The sequence below is a fragment of the Papio anubis genome, chromosome 1 (assembly GCF_008728515.1).
Source record: "Papio anubis isolate 15944 chromosome 1, Panubis1.0, whole genome shotgun sequence".
In the NCBI taxonomy this organism is placed as follows: Eukaryota; Metazoa; Chordata; class Mammalia; order Primates; family Cercopithecidae; genus Papio; species Papio anubis.
The window spans coordinates 125,188,477-125,207,409 of NC_044976.1; the positions used below are offsets into that span (position 1 = coordinate 125,188,477).

The 18,933-nt window shown below is 48.9% G+C and overlaps 2 protein-coding genes and 2 long non-coding RNA genes across 5 annotated transcripts in view; 2 read left to right on the forward strand and 2 right to left on the reverse strand.

The window, feature by feature from the left end:
* The window catches only part of TDRD10 (tudor domain containing 10), a 55,867-nt gene extending 54,706 nt beyond the window's left edge, over window positions 1–1,161 (forward strand). The window contains exon 13 of the mRNA XM_021924291.1: window positions 489–1,161. Within this exon, the coding sequence (XP_021779983.1) occupies window positions 489–512 (24 nt within the window). The 3' untranslated portion in view covers window positions 513–1,161. The remainder of the gene's footprint in view (window positions 1–488) is intronic.
* On the reverse strand, window positions 808–9,860 carry UBE2Q1 (ubiquitin conjugating enzyme E2 Q1). Its single transcript, XM_003892723.3, is given in 14 exon segments — window positions 808–1,295; window positions 1,766–1,832; window positions 2,225–2,320; window positions 2,596–2,644; window positions 2,746–2,804; window positions 2,920–3,010; window positions 3,231–3,291; window positions 3,565–3,649; window positions 3,866–4,006; window positions 5,949–5,999; window positions 6,645–6,749; window positions 7,080–7,184; window positions 9,449–9,682; window positions 9,684–9,860. Coding segments are annotated over 14 exon segments (1,269 nt in total). The 5' UTR covers window positions 9,777–9,860; the 3' UTR covers window positions 808–1,263.
* Window positions 3,993–6,232, forward strand: LOC108581596. Of its 2 annotated transcripts, none has more exons than XR_001893976.2 (2): window positions 3,993–4,589; window positions 5,804–6,232. It is a non-coding gene; the product is annotated as an uncharacterized LOC108581596 (long non-coding RNA). The 2 variants fall into 2 exon arrangements; XR_004177492.1 differs by having other exon boundaries at window positions 5,863–6,232.
* A 6,102-nt stretch (window positions 9,861–15,962) lies between the features above and the next one.
* Window positions 15,963–18,894, reverse strand: LOC108581600. The gene is made up of 2 exons (XR_001894017.3): window positions 18,737–18,894; window positions 15,963–17,338 (listed from the first exon to the last, which is right to left on the reverse strand). It is a non-coding gene; the product is annotated as an uncharacterized LOC108581600 (long non-coding RNA).
* Between the last annotated feature and the right edge of the window lie 39 nt (window positions 18,895–18,933).

Consider the following 18,933-nt stretch of genomic DNA (forward strand, 5'->3'; position numbering starts at 1 on the left):
CAAAGTCATGCCCAAACTTTTACAACAGCAAGTACATACAACACAGCACTGACAGTTCCATCTCAGTACAGACTCCCCACCTCACCTTCCCTTCCTGGATGTTCCTGAGCCTGGGATAAGGACACAGGTGTATAGAACAACCCCCTTAAAATGCTAACCCTTTCTAGTAGGACCCACCTAGGGGGAGTGGCTTGAAAGAATCCGTAATTTCCCAAGCCAAACAACTTCAGAGCTACACCTGTTCTTTTTGATAAAGCCAAATGAAGCAAGAGAGGAAGGTGAGCAGAGCTTACCAATGATCACCATCCGGTGCTGGTTAGAAGCCACTTTCCAGGAGAGGAACCAGTGAACAGCGAAGAGTTGCAGCCACACAGCTGAGATCAGAAAAGACCACATACACACTTGGAGACTGTGTCCCCATCCCCACTCAATTCATTCAAAAGGAATTCTACGAAGCAGCCTCTTGAGCCTCATTTTCTTTTTCCTAGAAATTTGAAAACATCTGTGACTAGAAAAGTAGTCCTAAGAATTACCACCATCGTTTCAGCCTACCACGTCGCAGTTTGGCAGGCCAGGCTCTGCATTCCAAGGGGGCAAGTGCTGGTTGCTCCAGAGGCCTTGAGGAGAAATCTAGGGGCAGACCAAGTGCGTGCTTCAGCTCCATGTTTCTCTTGCTTTAGCAGCAAAACGCAGCCTCTCATCTCTACCAAAGCAACACTGGACTCGTACCCCACCCCACCTCCCAAGTAGTTCAGGGGATGGGGTGGGATGTGCGAATAAAAATAAAGATGAGTCAAGACCAGCATCTTCAAATTAACAAACTGTAATTGTTTTCCCAAAGATACATTTTTTTCATACACATCCATCATACACTGTAACCAAAAAAAGCAGTGTACATGAAATAAGAGAAAATAAATTAAAAATCCATAGCATAGGTAAGGAGGCTCTAGTCTGGAGCACAGCTGAGTTTCCAGCAATATAAGGAGGCTCGAAAGTTTCTTTTATAAGAATGCCTGCTAGCAAGGGTTCCAGCAAGGTGGTTGGTTGGTCTGTAAGTCAGTCTTGAGTACTTGAAACAGTTCTGTGTTTGTTTTTTTTTCCTTAGCGTTTAGAATAGCCATCATTGTCCTGCAATAGGCAGAGCTATCACGTCCAGGAAAAATGAGGGAGGGAACCACAGAGGCAGCGTGAGATCCAAATACAGCATTCAAAGGTAATTGGTCCAGTGGTGCCTGGGGAGGGAGGAAGGGTGATACTCCAGGGTTAGCCGTCTTCCTTTGGGGGTGTGTACCAGCCTGCAAAGAAATGGAACGGTCAGTGAGGTAGAGGTTCAGGCCCACCCTCCCTGTCCTGCCCCAATCCCTGATGATGTCTCCAGTGTCAGAGGTAAGAGGATGTTGGGGAGGGCTATGCTGTGTGGGGAGAGGTGTATGGGAAGCTGAGAGCCTGCATACCTGGAGATGAGAAAGAAAGGAGAATGATGTGCCCAACCTGAGATGATGGGGGAGTTAGATGAGCTGTTTCAAAAGGTGGTTAAGAAGTGGGTAGCACCAAGTTTATCGGTGATATGATCATTTTGGTGTGTTTCTGGAAGAGGTTGTGAACGTTAGCCACCGCCAGTCCCTCCTGGGAGAACTGGGGCAGGTGCTGTGCTAATCGGTGGTTAAATATCAGAAACCCAGAAGGGGTTCTTGCTCTGTGGCTGGAAGTGAAAACCTGGGCGTGGCAAGTGTCCGAATCTCCTGAGTCCTGGCTCCAGCCTCACCGTTTTTTTCGTGGATCTGCACCAAGGACTTGTAGGACTGCTGTGCTCTTGTCAGACTGTATTGAGACTGGGAGGAGGAAGCCACCACATCAGGCCATGGCCAGCTGTGGCCTTACTGCCCCTCACCTTCTGCAGGCTGTCACCCAGAGACCCCGGAGTCCCAGCTCCCAGCACTGTGGTCTAGTAAAACACTAAGTACCCTCCACCTGGGAGGTCCGTTGGGGGCATAATCCCATAGTCTTCCTTTTCCAGACCGGCACCCTCCCAAAAGTCCTAGGGGTGTCCCTAGGGGCCAAGGCACAGTTGTTCCAATGTGGGGACCCTAGGCCCTCTCATCCAATGCCACCAGTCCAGGGGCCTTATGCTCATTCCTCTAAAGAAGGCAGCCTTGGCCTGCTAGTGGCCCCAAGTGTACTTGGCTCCACCCAGCCCCACCGGCCCCAGGGCCAAGATCCTTACTTTGTTGGCTCCAAACTGCACTCGTGCTTTCCCCTTCACCAGTGTGGCACTGATCTGCATGATCACTGACTCTATGGAGTAGGCACTGCTCCAGCCCTGGGTGAAGGGAGGGACAAGGCAAGCAGGTCCGGATGGAGCTTCCAGAGAAGCCTCATGCTTGTCCTCTGGGCAGTCAGCTATGTCTATAGGAGGGCCCTTGCCCTTTGCCCCCAGCACTGCCACCACCTGTCTTTCTGGGTCAGTGGGTGCAGACCCAGCCCAGCAGAATGAAAGGGCCACATCATGCCTATCACCCAGCCTGCAGGGATTTATGCTGTAAAGCTCAGCCGATCCCCAGCCAGGCTGGCCTGGCCAAGGAGAGGCAGGCTCACCTGTTTGGTGAGAAGTTCCATGCAGATGGCCCCTCCGCCCAGAACATACCTGCATGAGAAAGGTTAGTCAGCTGTGCCTGACAAAAGCTCCAAGTCTCTTCCCCGCCCTCTGCCAGAGGAGATGCCCTCTTCCGCATGCCAGCCACTCACCCTCCAGAGAGGACTGGAGACACAACCCTGACAAATGGTGGGTCAAAGGGAAAGTTATCCTGAGAGAGACAGAGAGATGACAATCAGGGGAGGGAGGCCAACATCCTCCACAGGACTGTCAGGCAGGCAGGGCAGCCTAGGCCAGAGGGAGACAATGGAAAGGAAAAGCCTTACTTTAAAGGAAAAGTTAAGTAGGATGAAGTCGGCTCCTTCTTTCTCTTTGAGGATCTGGAGATCGTTGTGCAAAGCGCTGTCCTGGTCAACTCTAAGAAGCAACAACCCTAGGCTCAGATGCCTGGTTCCAGCTCAGGAGCTTCATAAGGGCTCCCCTGCCCTGGCTGGCAGCAGACCACCAAACCACTGCCCACACCCACTCCAGGACCCTGAACGAAAATGCTGGATGGGGCTGCCCTGGAGATCCCACCACAGTAGCCCCACTCATACTCCCCCTCAACTTCCTCTCCAATCCCAGAGTCCCCACTCACTTGAGGAGTTTGACATTCCAATCATACAGACTGTCATTCACGAGTTCGACTGCATAGTTTCCTGGAAGGAGGGAAAAGATAGGTGTTAGTAGGATGGTCCAGGTGGTGAGAGTGGATTCTAATGCAGACCCCTTTCCCAGACTGAGAGAAAAAGATCAACAGCTGTAGGTTCACCACAGATGGACATGCAACCAAGCCACTGGCTTGAGGAGCTCCATTCTTGGCCTGAAAAGTTCATAAGCAGTCCTGGACCCCAGAACCTCTTGGGCCCCTTGCCACCATACCCTTCTTTATGGGTGACTCCTGTGCAGGCCCCTCTCTGGGGCAAACTCACCGCCTTTGAAACTCTGTGATCGGTATATATCCCTGAGCTCCTTCATCAGCCGGTCAGTGGCCTGCACCGAGCCAGACACTGCACCCTGTGAGGGACGGATGACATGAACATTCCTTGGTCATGTGGTTTGTAAACACACGTTAGACCTTAGGGGCAGTCTGGCAGCTTGCCCAGGATTTAAGGAAGGATTAGGTACACCCCAAAAAAGGAGTCTGCTCTCCATACTGAGATACGATGGCCTACTACTTCCCAGCCATTTCCCACCAACCCCTTCACCAGCCTCTCTCTAGAAGGCACGTACATTTAAGTAATCTTGCCTCTGGTTCTTTTTAATTTTCTCTAGGATGGCCAAGTTTTCTTTTCCAATGCCATCATCTTCAGATTTCTTGCCCTCAGCTGGCTCTTCCTCTTTCATTTCATAGTGATCTAAGTCTTCTGTGTCCTGGGGGAGGTGTGGGGTGGGAGTGAAAAGAAAAGGAAAAAACCAACACAGGTTAGAGAATGACCACCACCTTCCCAGTCCCATTTGGCAAAGAGCCAAAAGTTAAGATGCAGCAGTCCATCCAGCAAGTCTTATTAACGCAACACGCTTCCCATTTTTAGAACAATTTCCAGCCCCATTCCCCCCACAGTCTAAAGGATTAAGGCAAATGTCTTCTTCAGCTCTCAAGCTACAGCAAGGACTTAGGAAGCGAGCAGAGCTGCAGCTGAGACTGAGGCAGGGACTTAGCCCTCTTGTTCCCTGGACTGACCCTGCTCCAACTGTTCCTAAAACTCCCTTGGCAGCAGAAACTCTTCCCTAATTCCTAGCAGAAATGACTTGGGCCTGACCCTGTGACTCAAAGCTCATGTTTCACCAGGTGACTATTGCACCCGGGAGTTCTCAGGGCCCCAAGCCTAAAAGAGCAACCTGGATCATTAAATCTCCTCTCCTCGCTACAAATGGAGGGCATGAATCAGGTATGCGGAGGCACCCACTGCCAGATGGAAATGAGAAAGGATGTCCAAAGAGATACATGGTAGAGGTCAGTAACAGAATTAGCCCCTTATTCATCCTGCTCTAAGTGAGCAAGCAGCTAGCTCACTGAGCATAGGGGAGGAGGAGACCCTATCTAGGGTTCAGCCCCTCAGCCAGATGTTGGGGGTGTGGCCCAGAGGGCTGTCCACTGTCTGGCAGTAGTAAATTTCATGTCATCAGCCCTTTGCCAGTCTCAAGAACCTTACAGGGTTATAGAACCTGGGATATTAACCTAATGTTAGGAAATAAAAGTAATCAGAGTGATCTCCCCATTTCTGGCAGGACATACCTAATTACATCAGCAGGTAACGTGTACTGAGTGTTTATTACATGCCAGGTTCTGTCCTATGCCACACATACTAGCTCATTCCATTCTTACCACCACCACTCATTATTCTATCATTATCCATTTTACAGATGCGGAAGCTGAGTCTAGTGAGGTTGATTATCATGCCCAAAGTCACAGAACTCTTAGCAGAGCTAAGATTCAGTCAAGTTCTGTGTAGCTCTAAATCTCAAATTCCTAACCATGATTTTATATTCTATACAAGCATGTTTTTAGAGAATATATCAGATAGATTGTTTAGCACTTATGTATCGTCTAAAGTATTTTATATATAACACCTCATTTAATCTCAAAACAACCATATGTAGTAGGTATTATAATCCTACTTTATAGGTAAGACAACTAGGCCGGGCGCGGTGGCTCACGCCTGTAATCACAGCACTTTGGGAGGCCGAGGTGGGCGGATCACAAGGTCAGGAGATCAAGACCATCCTGGCTAACATGGTGAAATCCTGTCTCTACTAAAAATACAAAAAATTAGCCGGGCGTGGTGGTGGGCACCTATAGTCCCAGCTACTAGGGAGGCTGAGGCAGGAGAATGGCGTGAACCCGGGAGGTGGAGATTGTAGTGAGTGCAGATCACGACACTGCACTGCAGCCTGGGCGACAAAGCGAGACTGTCTCAAAAAAAAAAAAAAAAAAAGAAAACTGTAGCTTAGTGAGATTACATAAAATTCCTCAATTAGGATAGCTAGGATACAAACACAGGTTTGTTGGACTCCAAAGTCATTTGAAATTAACTTACCCAGTATTTGGTTTGAACCACGTTGCACCTGTCTTCAGTGGTTGGATATGGGTGCCCTGTCTCCTCTACTACACTGGCTATTCCTCCGGGTCAGTAAATCTGTATTTCTTTCACATTTTTCTCCCTCCAGTTCTAGACTGGAGTTCTGGATATGGGTGATCAATTCCTTTGGTATTTTTCTCTCTCCAGTTCTAGACTGGAGTTCTGGATATGGGTGATCAATGCTGCTGACTGAAAGAGCTTCCAGCCAATGCCACCTCAGGGGGCAAGCCTACCTCAGGCATCTCCTCATCTTCATCTTCTGAAGACACGTCTTCCTGTGTGCACTGCAGCGGGGAGGGGAAAGATGGAGATCAGAGCCCCAGTGGCTTGCTACAATGCAGCCTCCAACCTACTCCCCTGAGTCCCCAGGTCTGGAAGCTGTGTGCCTGCCTGTCATGTTGCCAGTCTCTCCACCAGCCAGATCTGAGTGGAAGCAACAGCCCAGGGAATGGCTTTGCTACCAGCCCATTATTTTTCGCCTATCACTGCCAAAGAATAAAAGAAAAGCAAAATGGCTGCCTCTGTCACCCACCTCATAAATCCCAGTTTAATTTTCCTAAGAACCCCTCCTTTACTTGATCTTCTTTAGACTGATACTGCATTCTTGGTTCTCACTAAGGGGCCTGGGTCCCCAGTGGCCACCAACTGTTATTGCTAAGATAATGGTAAAAATTCCCCTGCTCCCTTTCAACATTTGGGATGCTGCCCATGAGAGTGAGTTTTGATATGAGAGATGAAGCTACCAGTGCCCTATTTAGCCAGAGAAGATTCCCATCTGGAGAAGAACAAGGGTGAGAGTCATAAGACATGTACGTTTTTGGGAGCTGGTGGGGATGGAGAAAAACTACTGCAGATTTGTCTCATTTATTTACTGAGTACTCTGTGGGGCAACTCTGCACAACAGGGCCCGAGGCTCCTCAGCTGCTCACCTGCTCTGCTGGCAAGGGTTGATCCAGCATCTCCACATCTGGATGCTGAGGGAGGTTATAGAGTTTACACAGGTCGGAGATGATCCTCTTCAGATGCTGCAATAGCTACAGGTAGGGGAGCACAGAGATATCAAATACTCCTTCCCCACTCCAATCTGGACAAGTACATGGATGAGCTCTTAGTTCAGGCCCCACACCAATACCTAGTTCTCTAAGCCTTATGGGCCATGTGGCGGTGGGAATGAGTCTCCTGATGGACCAATCCCGGGACCGGTGCAGGGTCTCCCTCTGGATTCGGTAAGCAACTCCCCTGAGAGATCGTACCCTAAATGTTGAGCTGTGTACTGTCCACTTTTCAGGATCCCTTTCACAGGATGCTTTTGTGGCATGGGCCTCATAGGAACAAAATGCACCCCTACCCTGTGGCCCCCTCACCAGAGTATTCCCTTTCTTTATGTCCACCAGCCTCTCCAAGACAGCAGCCAAGTTAGGGTCATCAGACTCCACCGACCAGATGGGGGGCACAGCAGGATATGACTCCTGAAGGGAAAAGAGCAACAAGAGCAATCAAAATGGGTGACTCTGGGAAAAGCCAAATTTTGCCTGTCCTCTTCCCCCCAAGACTTCTAGCCCCTTTTCTTCCCACCCCCACCCCCTACACACACATAAAAGCCCAACTCAGGTCAGCACCTAACCAAGCAGCTTCACAACAAATTCTAAACTGGACGAAAAACAGTCCCTGGGATGACCCTTTCCAAGCAGCAGACTGGAACCTTTTCATTCTTTCCTCGAGAGTACAAACCAGGAAACCTAGCACAGCCAAACTTGGCTAACAGCAAAGGGGTAGTCCTCATCTCCTGCACTGCCTATACAAGTTCTAGACTTCAGGTTCTCCCTGGACCCAGAACAGAGTCCTCCAAGCTTGCTTTTGAAACTCCAGAATGGGCTGAGGAAGGGATCACCTCATCACAATGACACTGAAGTGAAAAAAGCAGAGTTCTGTAGGAAAGTAAAAAAACTAGACTGTATCTCCAGAACCCAAGAGTAAAAGGGTACTGGCAAGAATCTACCCACACCGCTCCCAGAAGAGCCCCTCAAAGACCAATTCTCCCCACCTCTCCCTTGGGAACCTGCCACCTTCTCAGTCCAGGCGTGGGCTGTAGGGCTCCACATGGCAGGCTGGGAGAAAGCCTACGCTTCTGACATTCCCAGCATTCCTGAGCCACGGTGCCAAATGCAGCCTGACCAGACTCCCCCTCTGCCCAAACCAAGGGGACTAGTTTAGGCCAAGTATCCTTTATAGCCATGGGGAGTCTGGCTGAGGACCCCCTAAATTTAACTTCCTGCCAGGGACAAAAGCAGTAAATGGCCTCTGGCAACAGAAAGAGCAGCTGGATGGGGGCAAACCTACCCTTAAGGAATTAGAAGCTTAATTCAGGAACAAAATTAACTCTTGAGGTTCCCACACAAGCCAGGGAAACCTTATCCACCTCCACTGGGTATCTTAGCATTGTCATGACTCTAATCCTCAATGCTGAAGGAAAAATAATTATCAAAGATGCCCAAGTCTTCACTTGACTAAGCCACTCCTAGTCCTTCAATTTTAAGTTTCTAGCAGGAAAAGAGAAAGGAAATGAAAGAGAAATGGGACATACGAGTTTTGGTGGGTCACCAATCAATCCAAACTGAGGCTTTACCTCACCAAACCTTAACCTGGTCTGATTGAGAAAACGGACAGAAAACACCATGTAAGTTGAATTCAGTCCCCCAAGTAGCAGAGAATTCACAACTCTGCCTTTCCCCAGGCTACTCCGATTAGGTCTGTCTGCTTGGATAAAGTACTGTCTGCTAGCATTTCAGCTACTGCTCCGGTAGAAAGAATACCATCACAGCAGGTAACACCAACCAATGTAAGTGCTATACCATGCAGTACCAGACATTCCCAAATTAGCAGAAGCCAATTCTCTATTCAAGGGATGTCTGAGGGTAGATCAGGCAGGGGACATGTAAGGTGTATGCCTAGGATGGAATGACGCTCACAGGGGAGAAATGGAACTGTTACTGCCTAGAATAAATGGGGGTAGCGCTGGCACATCACATCACTATCATTACCAGGAAAAGCAACAACCCAGGGCAAATGGACATATCCACAGGGAACAGGGAGGGGAGTGGCAGAACTGCTACCAGCTGAGGCAAAAAGAGGAGAGTTAGAGGTTACACCAGAAAGAGAGAATTAAAAGGAGAGAAGGAAGAGGAGTCAACGAATTGCAAACTATCACTTGGTGAAGTTGAGAGAGCAAAGAGGGGCTGCCTGAGGGATACCTAGGCGGGGATCCCACAGGTGGCAACCTCCTAAGTCAGAGGTACTACTGAGAAGGGGGCATCACTGAAATGTGCAGAGGGTTTCAGGCCAGGTCTTTGCAGCTAGGATCAGTGCCGAGGCCTAATATCTTGAAATAAGAGTAAGGGGAAGAAAGGTGCATTCCTAGGTAGCAAGATAAAGTTGTGGAGGAGTAGCCAAAAAGAGCCAAAATCGTGAACCTTGGGATGGTGGGTGGGTTCGTGGAAACGGGTAGTCTAAGCGCCATATGTCGGGGTGTCCCTCACTATCGGGGTCAATGGTAGAGATTCTGGGTGCACCGCATAACCTCTAGCAGCAGAAACAAATGTAACCTGGAGAGAAAGAGCTGAGCCCTAAGAGGGGCTTCGGCCTCCCAGGTCCTTCAAGAGCAAAAAGCTGGATGGAGTGATCCTGGGTCCCTGACAAGGGGCCCCCACAGAGGAGCACGAGAGGGGGTCCTCACCGTGATGTTGCAGTGGATGCGGACAGGATCCCCAGGCACCGACCCCCGTGGGGGGAGATGCGGTCCGGGCGCGGCCCCCGCCCCGGCCCCTCCGGCCCCAGCCAGCAGGAACTCGCAGCTCAGCTCGTCCAGGCAGGCGCTGGCAATGCGGAAGCGCTCGTGGCCGCGGTGGAAGATGGACTCGAGCAGCTTCAGCTCTCGCCTCAGGCAGGGCCCCGGCCCCGGGCCCCCCCCCTGGGCCGCCCCCGGCCCCCGGCGCCGCCCCCTGGCCCCCCAGCTGCTGCCCCGGCCCCGGCTGCTGCTGCCCCTGCGGCTGCGGCTGCTGCATCCTCCGCTCCGCTCCGCTCCGGGGCCGGCGGGCCGGGAGCCTCCGGCCTCCGCTCCGGGCTCCGCCGCCGCCGCCGCCGCGGTCCGCACTTCCTGATCCCCCCTTCGCCAAGATGGCGCCGCCGCCACCTCCGGGACAGGCCCCCCCCCCCCCCCGCTGGCCCCCCCCCCAGCCGCCGGAAGCCGCGCGCCCCTCCTCCTCCTCCTCCTCCTGGGCGGCCCCGCCTCCGTCCCCTCACGTGACTTCCCTGCTCTGGCCTCCTCCACGTGATCTCTCCGTCTTTCCCGCCCCCCTGTTCTCGCCTGCCACCCTCCACATGTGACCCGGGGTCTGGGGCTTGCCTCTGTGAGCGCCTCTGTGCGCGTTTGCGTACGTCGTGCGTGCTTGCGCGCGACGCCCCTTCTCCTGCGCTCCCCTCTCACGTGACCCGGCGCCGCGTGCTCCCAGGGGCTACCCGCGCAGGACGCTGTTTCCTGCCTCGGGCCCCGCTTCCCCCGCCCCCGAGCCGTGACGAGCGTGCCCGGCGCTCCATGGACAGAGAAGAAAGAAGTGCGGTCTTCGCCGTGCAGTCTTTATCCTGCGCCCCCATGCTGGTCTTCGGCGCAGGATACCGGAGCCTCTGGTCCCCGTGGGGGTGGGCATGCGGCGTCTTCATACTGAGGGGTGTGTGGTCGGGGTAGAAGCCGGGGACCGGAATGCAAGTGGCGGGGATTCTCGTCCCAGCCCTTTCTCTGATGGCGTTTTGTGACCTTGGGTTAACCACTTTCCTGCCAAGTCTCAGTTTCCTCATCTGTACAATGGCTCTCATGAGGATGATGCCTGTTTTTCCTATTCCCAGGGAGGGATTCGATGCGAGGACACCATAAAATGAGGAATGATAATAGATCACTGCTCGGTTATGTACAAGTGTTAGTCAATATCTGGCCTTTCGCGCTTTTCAGACCCCATGGGTCTGGACGAGGTTGGGGGAAGGACAGCATGGGCTTCCTCTACGGAGTCATGGAAGGGTGCTGACTCGGGTGGACCCCATTACCCTTCCTAGGCCTAAATGGCTAACACCTTGTCGCAGTGGTCCTGGCAGTTGCCGGGAGTAGGTAGTGCCTCCGGACCCTCGCTAGGTGGCACCATCACAAAGGACAAAGCTGGCTGAAGCTACAGAAATCCCGAGCTGGCGTTCGTTTGCCAAGGGCAGGTGTTGTTAGCCTGTGGTAAGGCCTGGTCATTTCTGCTGGGCCAACTCAGCCCTTACACCAGCCGGATTGCCCGCTTTCTCTCCCACTTGGACTAAAATAAGCTAGCCTTTCCTGAAAGACTATTCAGTTGCCTCTGCAGAGGCCTCCTTTGGTCAAGTTGGCGTATGGATATTTGAAGATGATTACGGTTACGGTCTGCTCCTGGTCTTCCTGGGGCCATTTGTCTGGTTTGGGTAGCCTGAACAGTTCGTTACATGTTGACTTTGTGTCTGTGTGTGCAAGCTGAAAGCTTAAAAGGCTGTGGTAGGAATTCCTGTTTATTATTTCCTGAGCGAAGGTGTTTATATATATATATATTTTAAGACAGGGTCTTGCTACCTCGCCCAGGCTGGAGTGCAGGGGCACAATCTCAGCTCACTGCAGGCTCGACCTCAAGGAGGCCTCAAGCTATCCTCCCACCTCAGCCTCCCAAGTAGCTGGGGTTACAGGTGCGTGCTACCACAGCTGGCTAATTTTTTAATTTTTTTTGTAGAAAGGGGTCTTGGTATGTTGTCGAGGCTGGTCTCAAACTCCTGGGCTCAAGTGATCTGCCCATCTCAGCCTCCCAAAGTGCTGGCATTACAGAGGTGAGCCACTGTGCCCAGGTACAAATATTTTTAAATCTCCCAACAACATTGCAAGGTAAGTATTTTTACCCCTATTTACAACTGGGGGAAAGGAGTGACTCTGCAAGGAGATACAGCCTGTAAACAAGAGTTTCTAGGCCTGTTTCCAAAGTCCATGCCCTTGTACCCCACTCTGCCTTTTTTAGTGCTTTGAACCCCAGCTCTGCCAACTACTAATGATGTGACTGTGGGGAAATTACTTAGCTTGTTTGTGCCTCAGTTTTCACACCTGTAAAATGGAGATCGTAATAGTACCGACTTGTTAGGAGGATTATGTAAGAACACATGTAAAATGCATAAAATAGTGCCAGTGGTAAGAACTCAAACATTTTTTTAAAAATCGGGGCTCAGCATGGCTTGTGTCTAGTGAACGGAGAGAAGGGTAGGAGATAAGTCCAGTGAAGAAAGCAGGGGCTAGATTATGGAGACCACAGTACATTGTTTGGGTTTTATTCAAAGCACAATAGGAAACCCCTGGAGGATTTTAAGCAGGAAGTGGCATGAGCTGATTTAAAAATTTAAAAGATGGCCTCTTGTGGTGGCTCACGCTTGTAATCCCAGCGCTTTGGGAGGCCAAGGTGGGTGGATAACGAGGTCAGGAGATCGAGACCTTTCTGGCTGACACGATGAAATTCCGTCTCTTTTAAACAAAATACAAAAAATTAGCCGGGCGTGGTGGCGGGCACCTGTAGTCCAGCTACTCCAGAGGCTGAGGCAGGAGAATGGCGTTAACCTGGGAGGCGGAGCTTGCAGTGAGCCGAGATCGTGCCACTGCACCCCAGCCTGGGCGACAGAGGAAGACTCCGTCTTAAAAACAAAAACAAATTTAAAAGATCACTCTGGCTGTTCTGTGGAAAATGGATTGTAGGGATTTTTTTTTTTTTCCTCCAAAAAATCATTCATTACAGGTGCCCATATTTGGAGTAGAGTGAGCAACCTCTTTTGACTTGCTCCCTGAGCATAGAATTCTGTCATTGACTCAACAAATAATGTCCTGAGCACTTGGTCTTTGCAGGAATTGTAGAGGGCACTGGGGATGCAGAGATAAAGAAGACAATGGCTCCTGTGGGAACATGATTTGTGGTACAGAGGAGAGAGGCTCCTAACGTGGCAGCTCCTACTCATTACTTTTGTTGTATTCTTGCTCCAGCCCTTAGGAGCACGCAGTGATGGATGAAGTGAAGCCAGATCTCACTGACAGTAATACAGTGTGATGAACACAATAATAGGGATCAAGAAGGGGAAGGGCCTTGAAGGGCAATATTATTAATAGGATTAACTCCCAAAAAAGAATTCGAAAGTAAGAGTTTCTTAGGTGGAATGGGAGAACATTCTGAAAGAACTAGGTTCTAAAGTAGAAGGAGGTTGGGAAGAAAGGTCTAAAACAAAGAAAGAATGACTTAAGAAGGGGGCTGGTATGGTGGCTCACGCCTGTAATCCCAACACTGGGAGGCAGCTGAGGTGGGCAGATCACATGAGGGCAGGAGTTTGAGACCAGCCTGGCCAACATGGTGAAACCCCATCTCTACTAAAAATACAACAATTAGCCGGGTGTGGTGGCGGGGCACCTGTAGTCTCAGCTACTCGGGAGTCTGAGGCTCGAAAAACACTTGAACGCAGGAGGCGGACGTTGCAGCGAGCCAAGGAGCCAAGATGGTGCCACTGCACTCCAGCCTGGGTGACAGTGAGACTCTGACTCAAAAAAAAAAAAAAAAAAAAGAGGGAAAGGGACAAGGAGGGAGCTCAGCATAGGCAAGAGTTGTAGAGGTGTTGATCATTGGTGCTATCGCCTGAGATCCCAGGGTAACCCTGATAGCCTGGTAGTATCAATGCTTCTGAAAGTCAGTTTAGCAATTAATATTAAAAACACGTTAAAACTTTAACCCAGCAATTACACTTGGAAAGAAAAGGCATGTGCACAGATTTGCCTAAAAGGGAACGCTATGTACCTGTGAAAAATAGTTATCAAAAATACTTATTGGTATGAAGAGTTGTTTGAGAAATAGTAAATGAAAAGAGATTAGACTGAAGTGAGCTGAAGATTTAAAAAATTTTAAAAAGAAAGGTGGTTACAAAGCTATATTACAGTGTGCTCCATTAACAAAAATATGTGATTTAGTTATGTACCCATCAGAAATGCATATATAGTCATGTGTCAGTTAATGATGGGATACATTCTGAGAAATGTGTCTCGGTGGCTTTTTGTTGTGTAAGTGTCATAGAGTGCACTTACACAAACCTAGATGGTGTAGCCTACTACACACCTAGCCTATAGGGTCTAACGACTCCTAGGCTACAAACCTGTATTGCATGTTATACTCTACTGAATACAGTCACTGCATCCCCCGTGCCTACTAGAATTTCTGCAATTACTGTAGGCAGTTGAAACACAATAATATGTATTCTTGTATCTATCTAAACACAGGAAAGGTACAGCAAAAATACAGTGTTATAATTTTATGGGGGCCACCTTTGTATATTGCAATCTGTTGTTGACTGAGAAGTCATTACATGGTACATGACTATATTTGTATATCAAAAGTATGAAAAAGAGTGTTCACAGCAGTATTATTTTTCAATAGCCCAAATAGGAAACAACCAAAATATCCATCAGTGGTGAAATTGATAAATGATAGTATATTCATACAATGGGATAGTCCACAGCAATGAAGGTGAATGAACTACAACTATATTCAGCAGTGTTCACGATTCTCACTGGCATGTTTTTTTAAAAAAAACAGACACAGACCGGGCACGGTAGCTCACATCTGTAATCCCAGCACTTTGGAAGGCCGAGGCAGGTGGATCATCTGAGGTCAGTAGTTTGAGACCAACCTGACCAACATGGTGAAACTCTGTCTCTACTAAAAATACAAACAATTAGCCGGGTGTGGTGGCGCATACCTGTAATCCCAGCTACTCAGGAGGCTGAGGCAGGAGAATTGCTTGAACCCAGGAGGTAGAGGTTGCAGTGAGCCCAGATCACGCCATTGCACTCCAGCCTGGGCAACAAGAGCAAAACGCCAAAAAAAAAAATACACAAAAGATTATGATTCCATTTATAAAAAGTTCCGCAGGCAACGTTGATCTCTGCTATTAGAAGACAGGACAGTAGTTATTTATTTTACCTTCAGTCATTTTTTTAAAATTGTGGTAAAATACACATAAAATCTGCTACTTTAAGTATTTTAAAGTGTACAGCTCAGTGGCATTCAGTGCATTCACAAATTGTATAACCATTACCACTGTCTAGTTCCAGGTAAGTAGTCACCACTCCCCATTCCTCCCTCCTCCCAAAATGTTAGTTTTTTTTTTGTTTTTTTTTTTTTTTTTTGAGATGGAGTCTTGCTCTGTCGCCGAGGCTGGAGTGCAGTGGTGCGATCTTGGCTCACTGCAAGCTCTGCCTCCCGGGTTAACACCGTTCTCCTGCCTCAGCCTCCTGAGTAGCTGGGACTACAGGCGCCCGCCACCACGCCCAGCTAATTTTTTTGTATTTTTAGTAGAGACGGGGTTTCACTGTGTTTGCCAGGATGGTCTCGATCTCCTGACCTTGTGATCCACTGGCCTCGGCCTCGCAAAGTGCTGAGATTACAGGCGTGAGCCACTGCGCCGGCCCCAAGGTGTTACTTTTGAAGAAGAGAGAATAACTACTGGAAGGGTCATCATGGGGACTTCTGGATATTAGTTATGTGTGTTCCTTAAAAAAAAAAATCTAAATGGTGGCTATATGGCTGTGTTTATGTTGTGAAAAATTAGCTATACACTTGTATATACTTTGCTGTATGAATGTTATATCTAAGTACATATAGATAAATTTGGAGGGGTGTGTGTGTGTGTGAAATATTGCTAACACTGATTTTTTTCCTGGGAGGTAGGAGTATGAATCCATTTTGTACTTACTATGTTTTGCTAACTTGTTTTCCAATTGGTATTCATGAATACATGTATTACTTTTGTAATAAAAATTTTAAAATTTAAAACATCTTTTTTTTTTTTTTGAGACAGAGTTTCATTCTGTTGCCCAGGCTGGGAGTGCAGTGGTGCAGTCTTGGCTCACTGCAACCTTTGCCTCCCGGGTTCAAGCATTTCTTCCTGCCTCAGCCTCCCGAGTATCTGGGATTACAGGCGTGTGCCACCACACCAGGCGAATTTTTGTATTTTTCAGTAGAGGTTTCACAATGTTGGCCAGGCTGGTCTTGAATTTTTGATCTCAGGTGATCCGCGTCGGCCCCCTAAGTGCCAAGATTACAGGCGTGAGCTACCACACTCAGTCTAAAACACCTTAAATAAAGGACAATAACATTGATTTTAAGCCTTTTTTTTCCGCCTTTTTTTTTTTGAGACAGGGTCTGGCTCTGTTGCCCAGGCTGGATTCAGGGACACAATCTCGGCTCACTGCAATCACGTCCACCTCCAGGGCTCACAATATCCTCCCTCCTCAGCCTCCCAAGTGGCTGGGACTACAGGCACATGCCACCACACCTGGCTAATTGTTTTAATTTTTTTGTAGAAACAGGGTTTCACCATGTTGCTCATGCTGATCTTGAACTCTTGAGCTCAGTCCATCCACCTGCCTCGGCCTCCCAAAGTGCTGGGATTACAGGCGTGAGCCACCGCTTTCCACCAATTTTAAGCCTTTCAAGAGAAAACATTCCTTATCATCAGAGACAATGGGAGTGTCTCACCAAAACTTTGCCCAATTACTATTTAGCCTCAGGATTGATACTTCTACGTCTGTTCATCACCCTCTGTGGTTCTGGACCTGTCCACTCTTCCTGGCTGCCTTTCTTCTTGGTGGATATGGAACGAGTATGTGTGGGAGAGATGAGGAAGGAGGGTGTTTCAGCCCTGCTTAGACACGGAGTGGTTGTGCTCAGAAGACTCACTCCTTGCCAGGCTGGAAGTAAACTTGAAGCAAAAGCTGGGGGATTTGAGAAGAGAAGGTAGACTGGCCTGGAAGTTGCATCAGGAAAAGCCAGAGGCTTTAAGCAAGCAAATAACCCCCCAGTTTCTCATCCCATAAACAAGCAACCATTACAGAAAGAGATTTTTGTAAGAGAAGACTTTCACAGCCTTCCTCAATCATTCTGCATCCACCAAAACTCCCTGTATCTCTTAGGAGTTTGGAATACCTTTAAGTCATCCTTGTCTTAATGACTTTCTCACCTTTCAAATCTCAATTTTCATCTTCATCCCTTCTAGGTTCTTAGACACTATTAACCTCTTCTTCCTCTGTGCTTCCATAGCACTTTCTTTATATGTCTGTTAGAACAGCCACCACATTCTATAATAATTTGCTGCCAAACTGTGATCTCCTTAATAGCTGGGACTAAGTCTTTTTGATCACTGCATCCTCAACACATATGGTCCACAACACACATGTGGTTTCCTGGCAAACCACATATACCTAACAAATGTTGATCTAAATTGTTGAAGGAAGATCTTCTTCCCACCCTCTAACTTTTCCTTAAGTAGAGAGACTACACACACATTCCTTCCCTTTTCCTTAAGGTTTTTCTTCAGTCCTTTTCTTTGTTCCAAGATTTCTTTAATTCTTAAGAGATTATTGTGCGTTTACACATGCGCGTGTCCCAGAGCAAGTGGTGCAGATTTATGCCCATTTCCATGTGCATCATCGGGTCTGTAGTCTTCCTCCTTCAGTCCTCTTCTAGAACTTTTCTGCTGCTTCCCTTAATTCCACGACCTGGGGACATGGTAAATACATTGTTTTTAGCTGAGCTTTTATTTATTTGTTTGTTTAGTTTTTAAAATGGGGTCTTGCTTCATTGCCGAGGCTGGAGTGCAGTGGCGCCATCACACCCCAACCTGCAGCCCCGACCTCCCTGGCTTAAGAGATCTTCCTACCTCAGCTTCTCGAGTAGCTGGGACTATAGGCACACACCATCATGCCCGACTAATTTTTAAACTTTTTGTACACACATGATCCCATTATGTTGCCCAGGCTGGTTTCAAATGCCTGTGCTCAAGTGATCCTTCTGCCTCAGCCTTAGAAAGTGCTGAGATTATGGGCTTGTGTCACCTCTCCTGGCCCCTAGCTGAGCTTTTAGAAAGGAATTTTCCCTACACATTAAAAAGTGTCAGTCCAGTACTAGCCCTTTTCCTTACCTGTTGAGCCCTTAGGGACTGTGTTGATTCATAATCTAGAGAGGCAGCCACTGCCTCAGGTGGATTCATTTATTCATTGTACATGCTCTGGAAACATGTAACAAGGTATCTGATCTAGTCCTTGGTCAAGCGCAGCTTCCTTGAGGAATTGACATTCCTGCCAAATGCTCAAAGTTAAGTAGAAGGTGATTAGGGGGAACATGGGTTATAAAAGAGCCAAAGAGAGCTATGCATTTAAGTCCCTGAAGTGTGGGGGATGGCACGGATAAAATGTTCAAGCATCCTGAAGACCTTGCCAATAGTTGGAATGTGGAGCTGCGGGTGGAGTGACCCAGATGAGGTTGAAGTAAGCAGGGACAGAACAGGACAGAGCCTTGCTGTGTGATAAGTCTGCGTTAGGAATATTTTGGTTGAAAGTGACAACAAACCCACTGAAGGAAAAAGAGGGGCTAAGAGTTCAGGATTCTCATCCTTGGTCTCCTTTGTGTTAGCTTCTCTCTTGGTCAGGCCTCTGTGAGTGGTCTCTGATCTCCCTAGTCACACAGAAGCCAACAGCTAGAGTCAAGAGAAGGGGGTGAGGAAGGCCGATGAATAGGGGCTATTCATCTTTCCACTCTTACCCTCAAGGCTACCTTCTTTGCAGGCAAGTCTAGACCTCCTCAGGTAGACCCTCAGTGGGTGGGCAGGAAGCTTAGCCTTTTAGGGACTTGAGGGAAGTAGAGAAGGGGACAAGTGAGGGGATGCTGTTCCAAGACTCCAAAGCCGTTTGCTTTCTTAAAAATAGCAAACCCACAGCCCCCTATCTCTTTAAGGGCCTAAACGCATTTTCTCTGCTGTATCCTCAGCCTACCTGGGGAGCAGGATCATTTGGGTTTGGTAAGAGAAAAAAGGAGGCTGAAAACTCCTCCTGTCTCCCGACCCTCGTTCTGGCCCTCTGGCCCTCAGTACTAAGCAGGCCCTGACCCACTCGTCTTACTCCTGCTGCTGCTTCCCGGCGGGTCTCGCGTCCCTTCTCCGACCACGCTCCAGGTCCTGCCCCAACTTTAGGACTTCAGAACTCCTCCACCGTGCCGGACAGCCCTTCTTCTACCTCACCCACACCCTACCCGGGCAGAACCAATCGAAGACTATCCCACCCAGGGACCCCCCTTTTTTTTTCTGGGAACCAGCGTT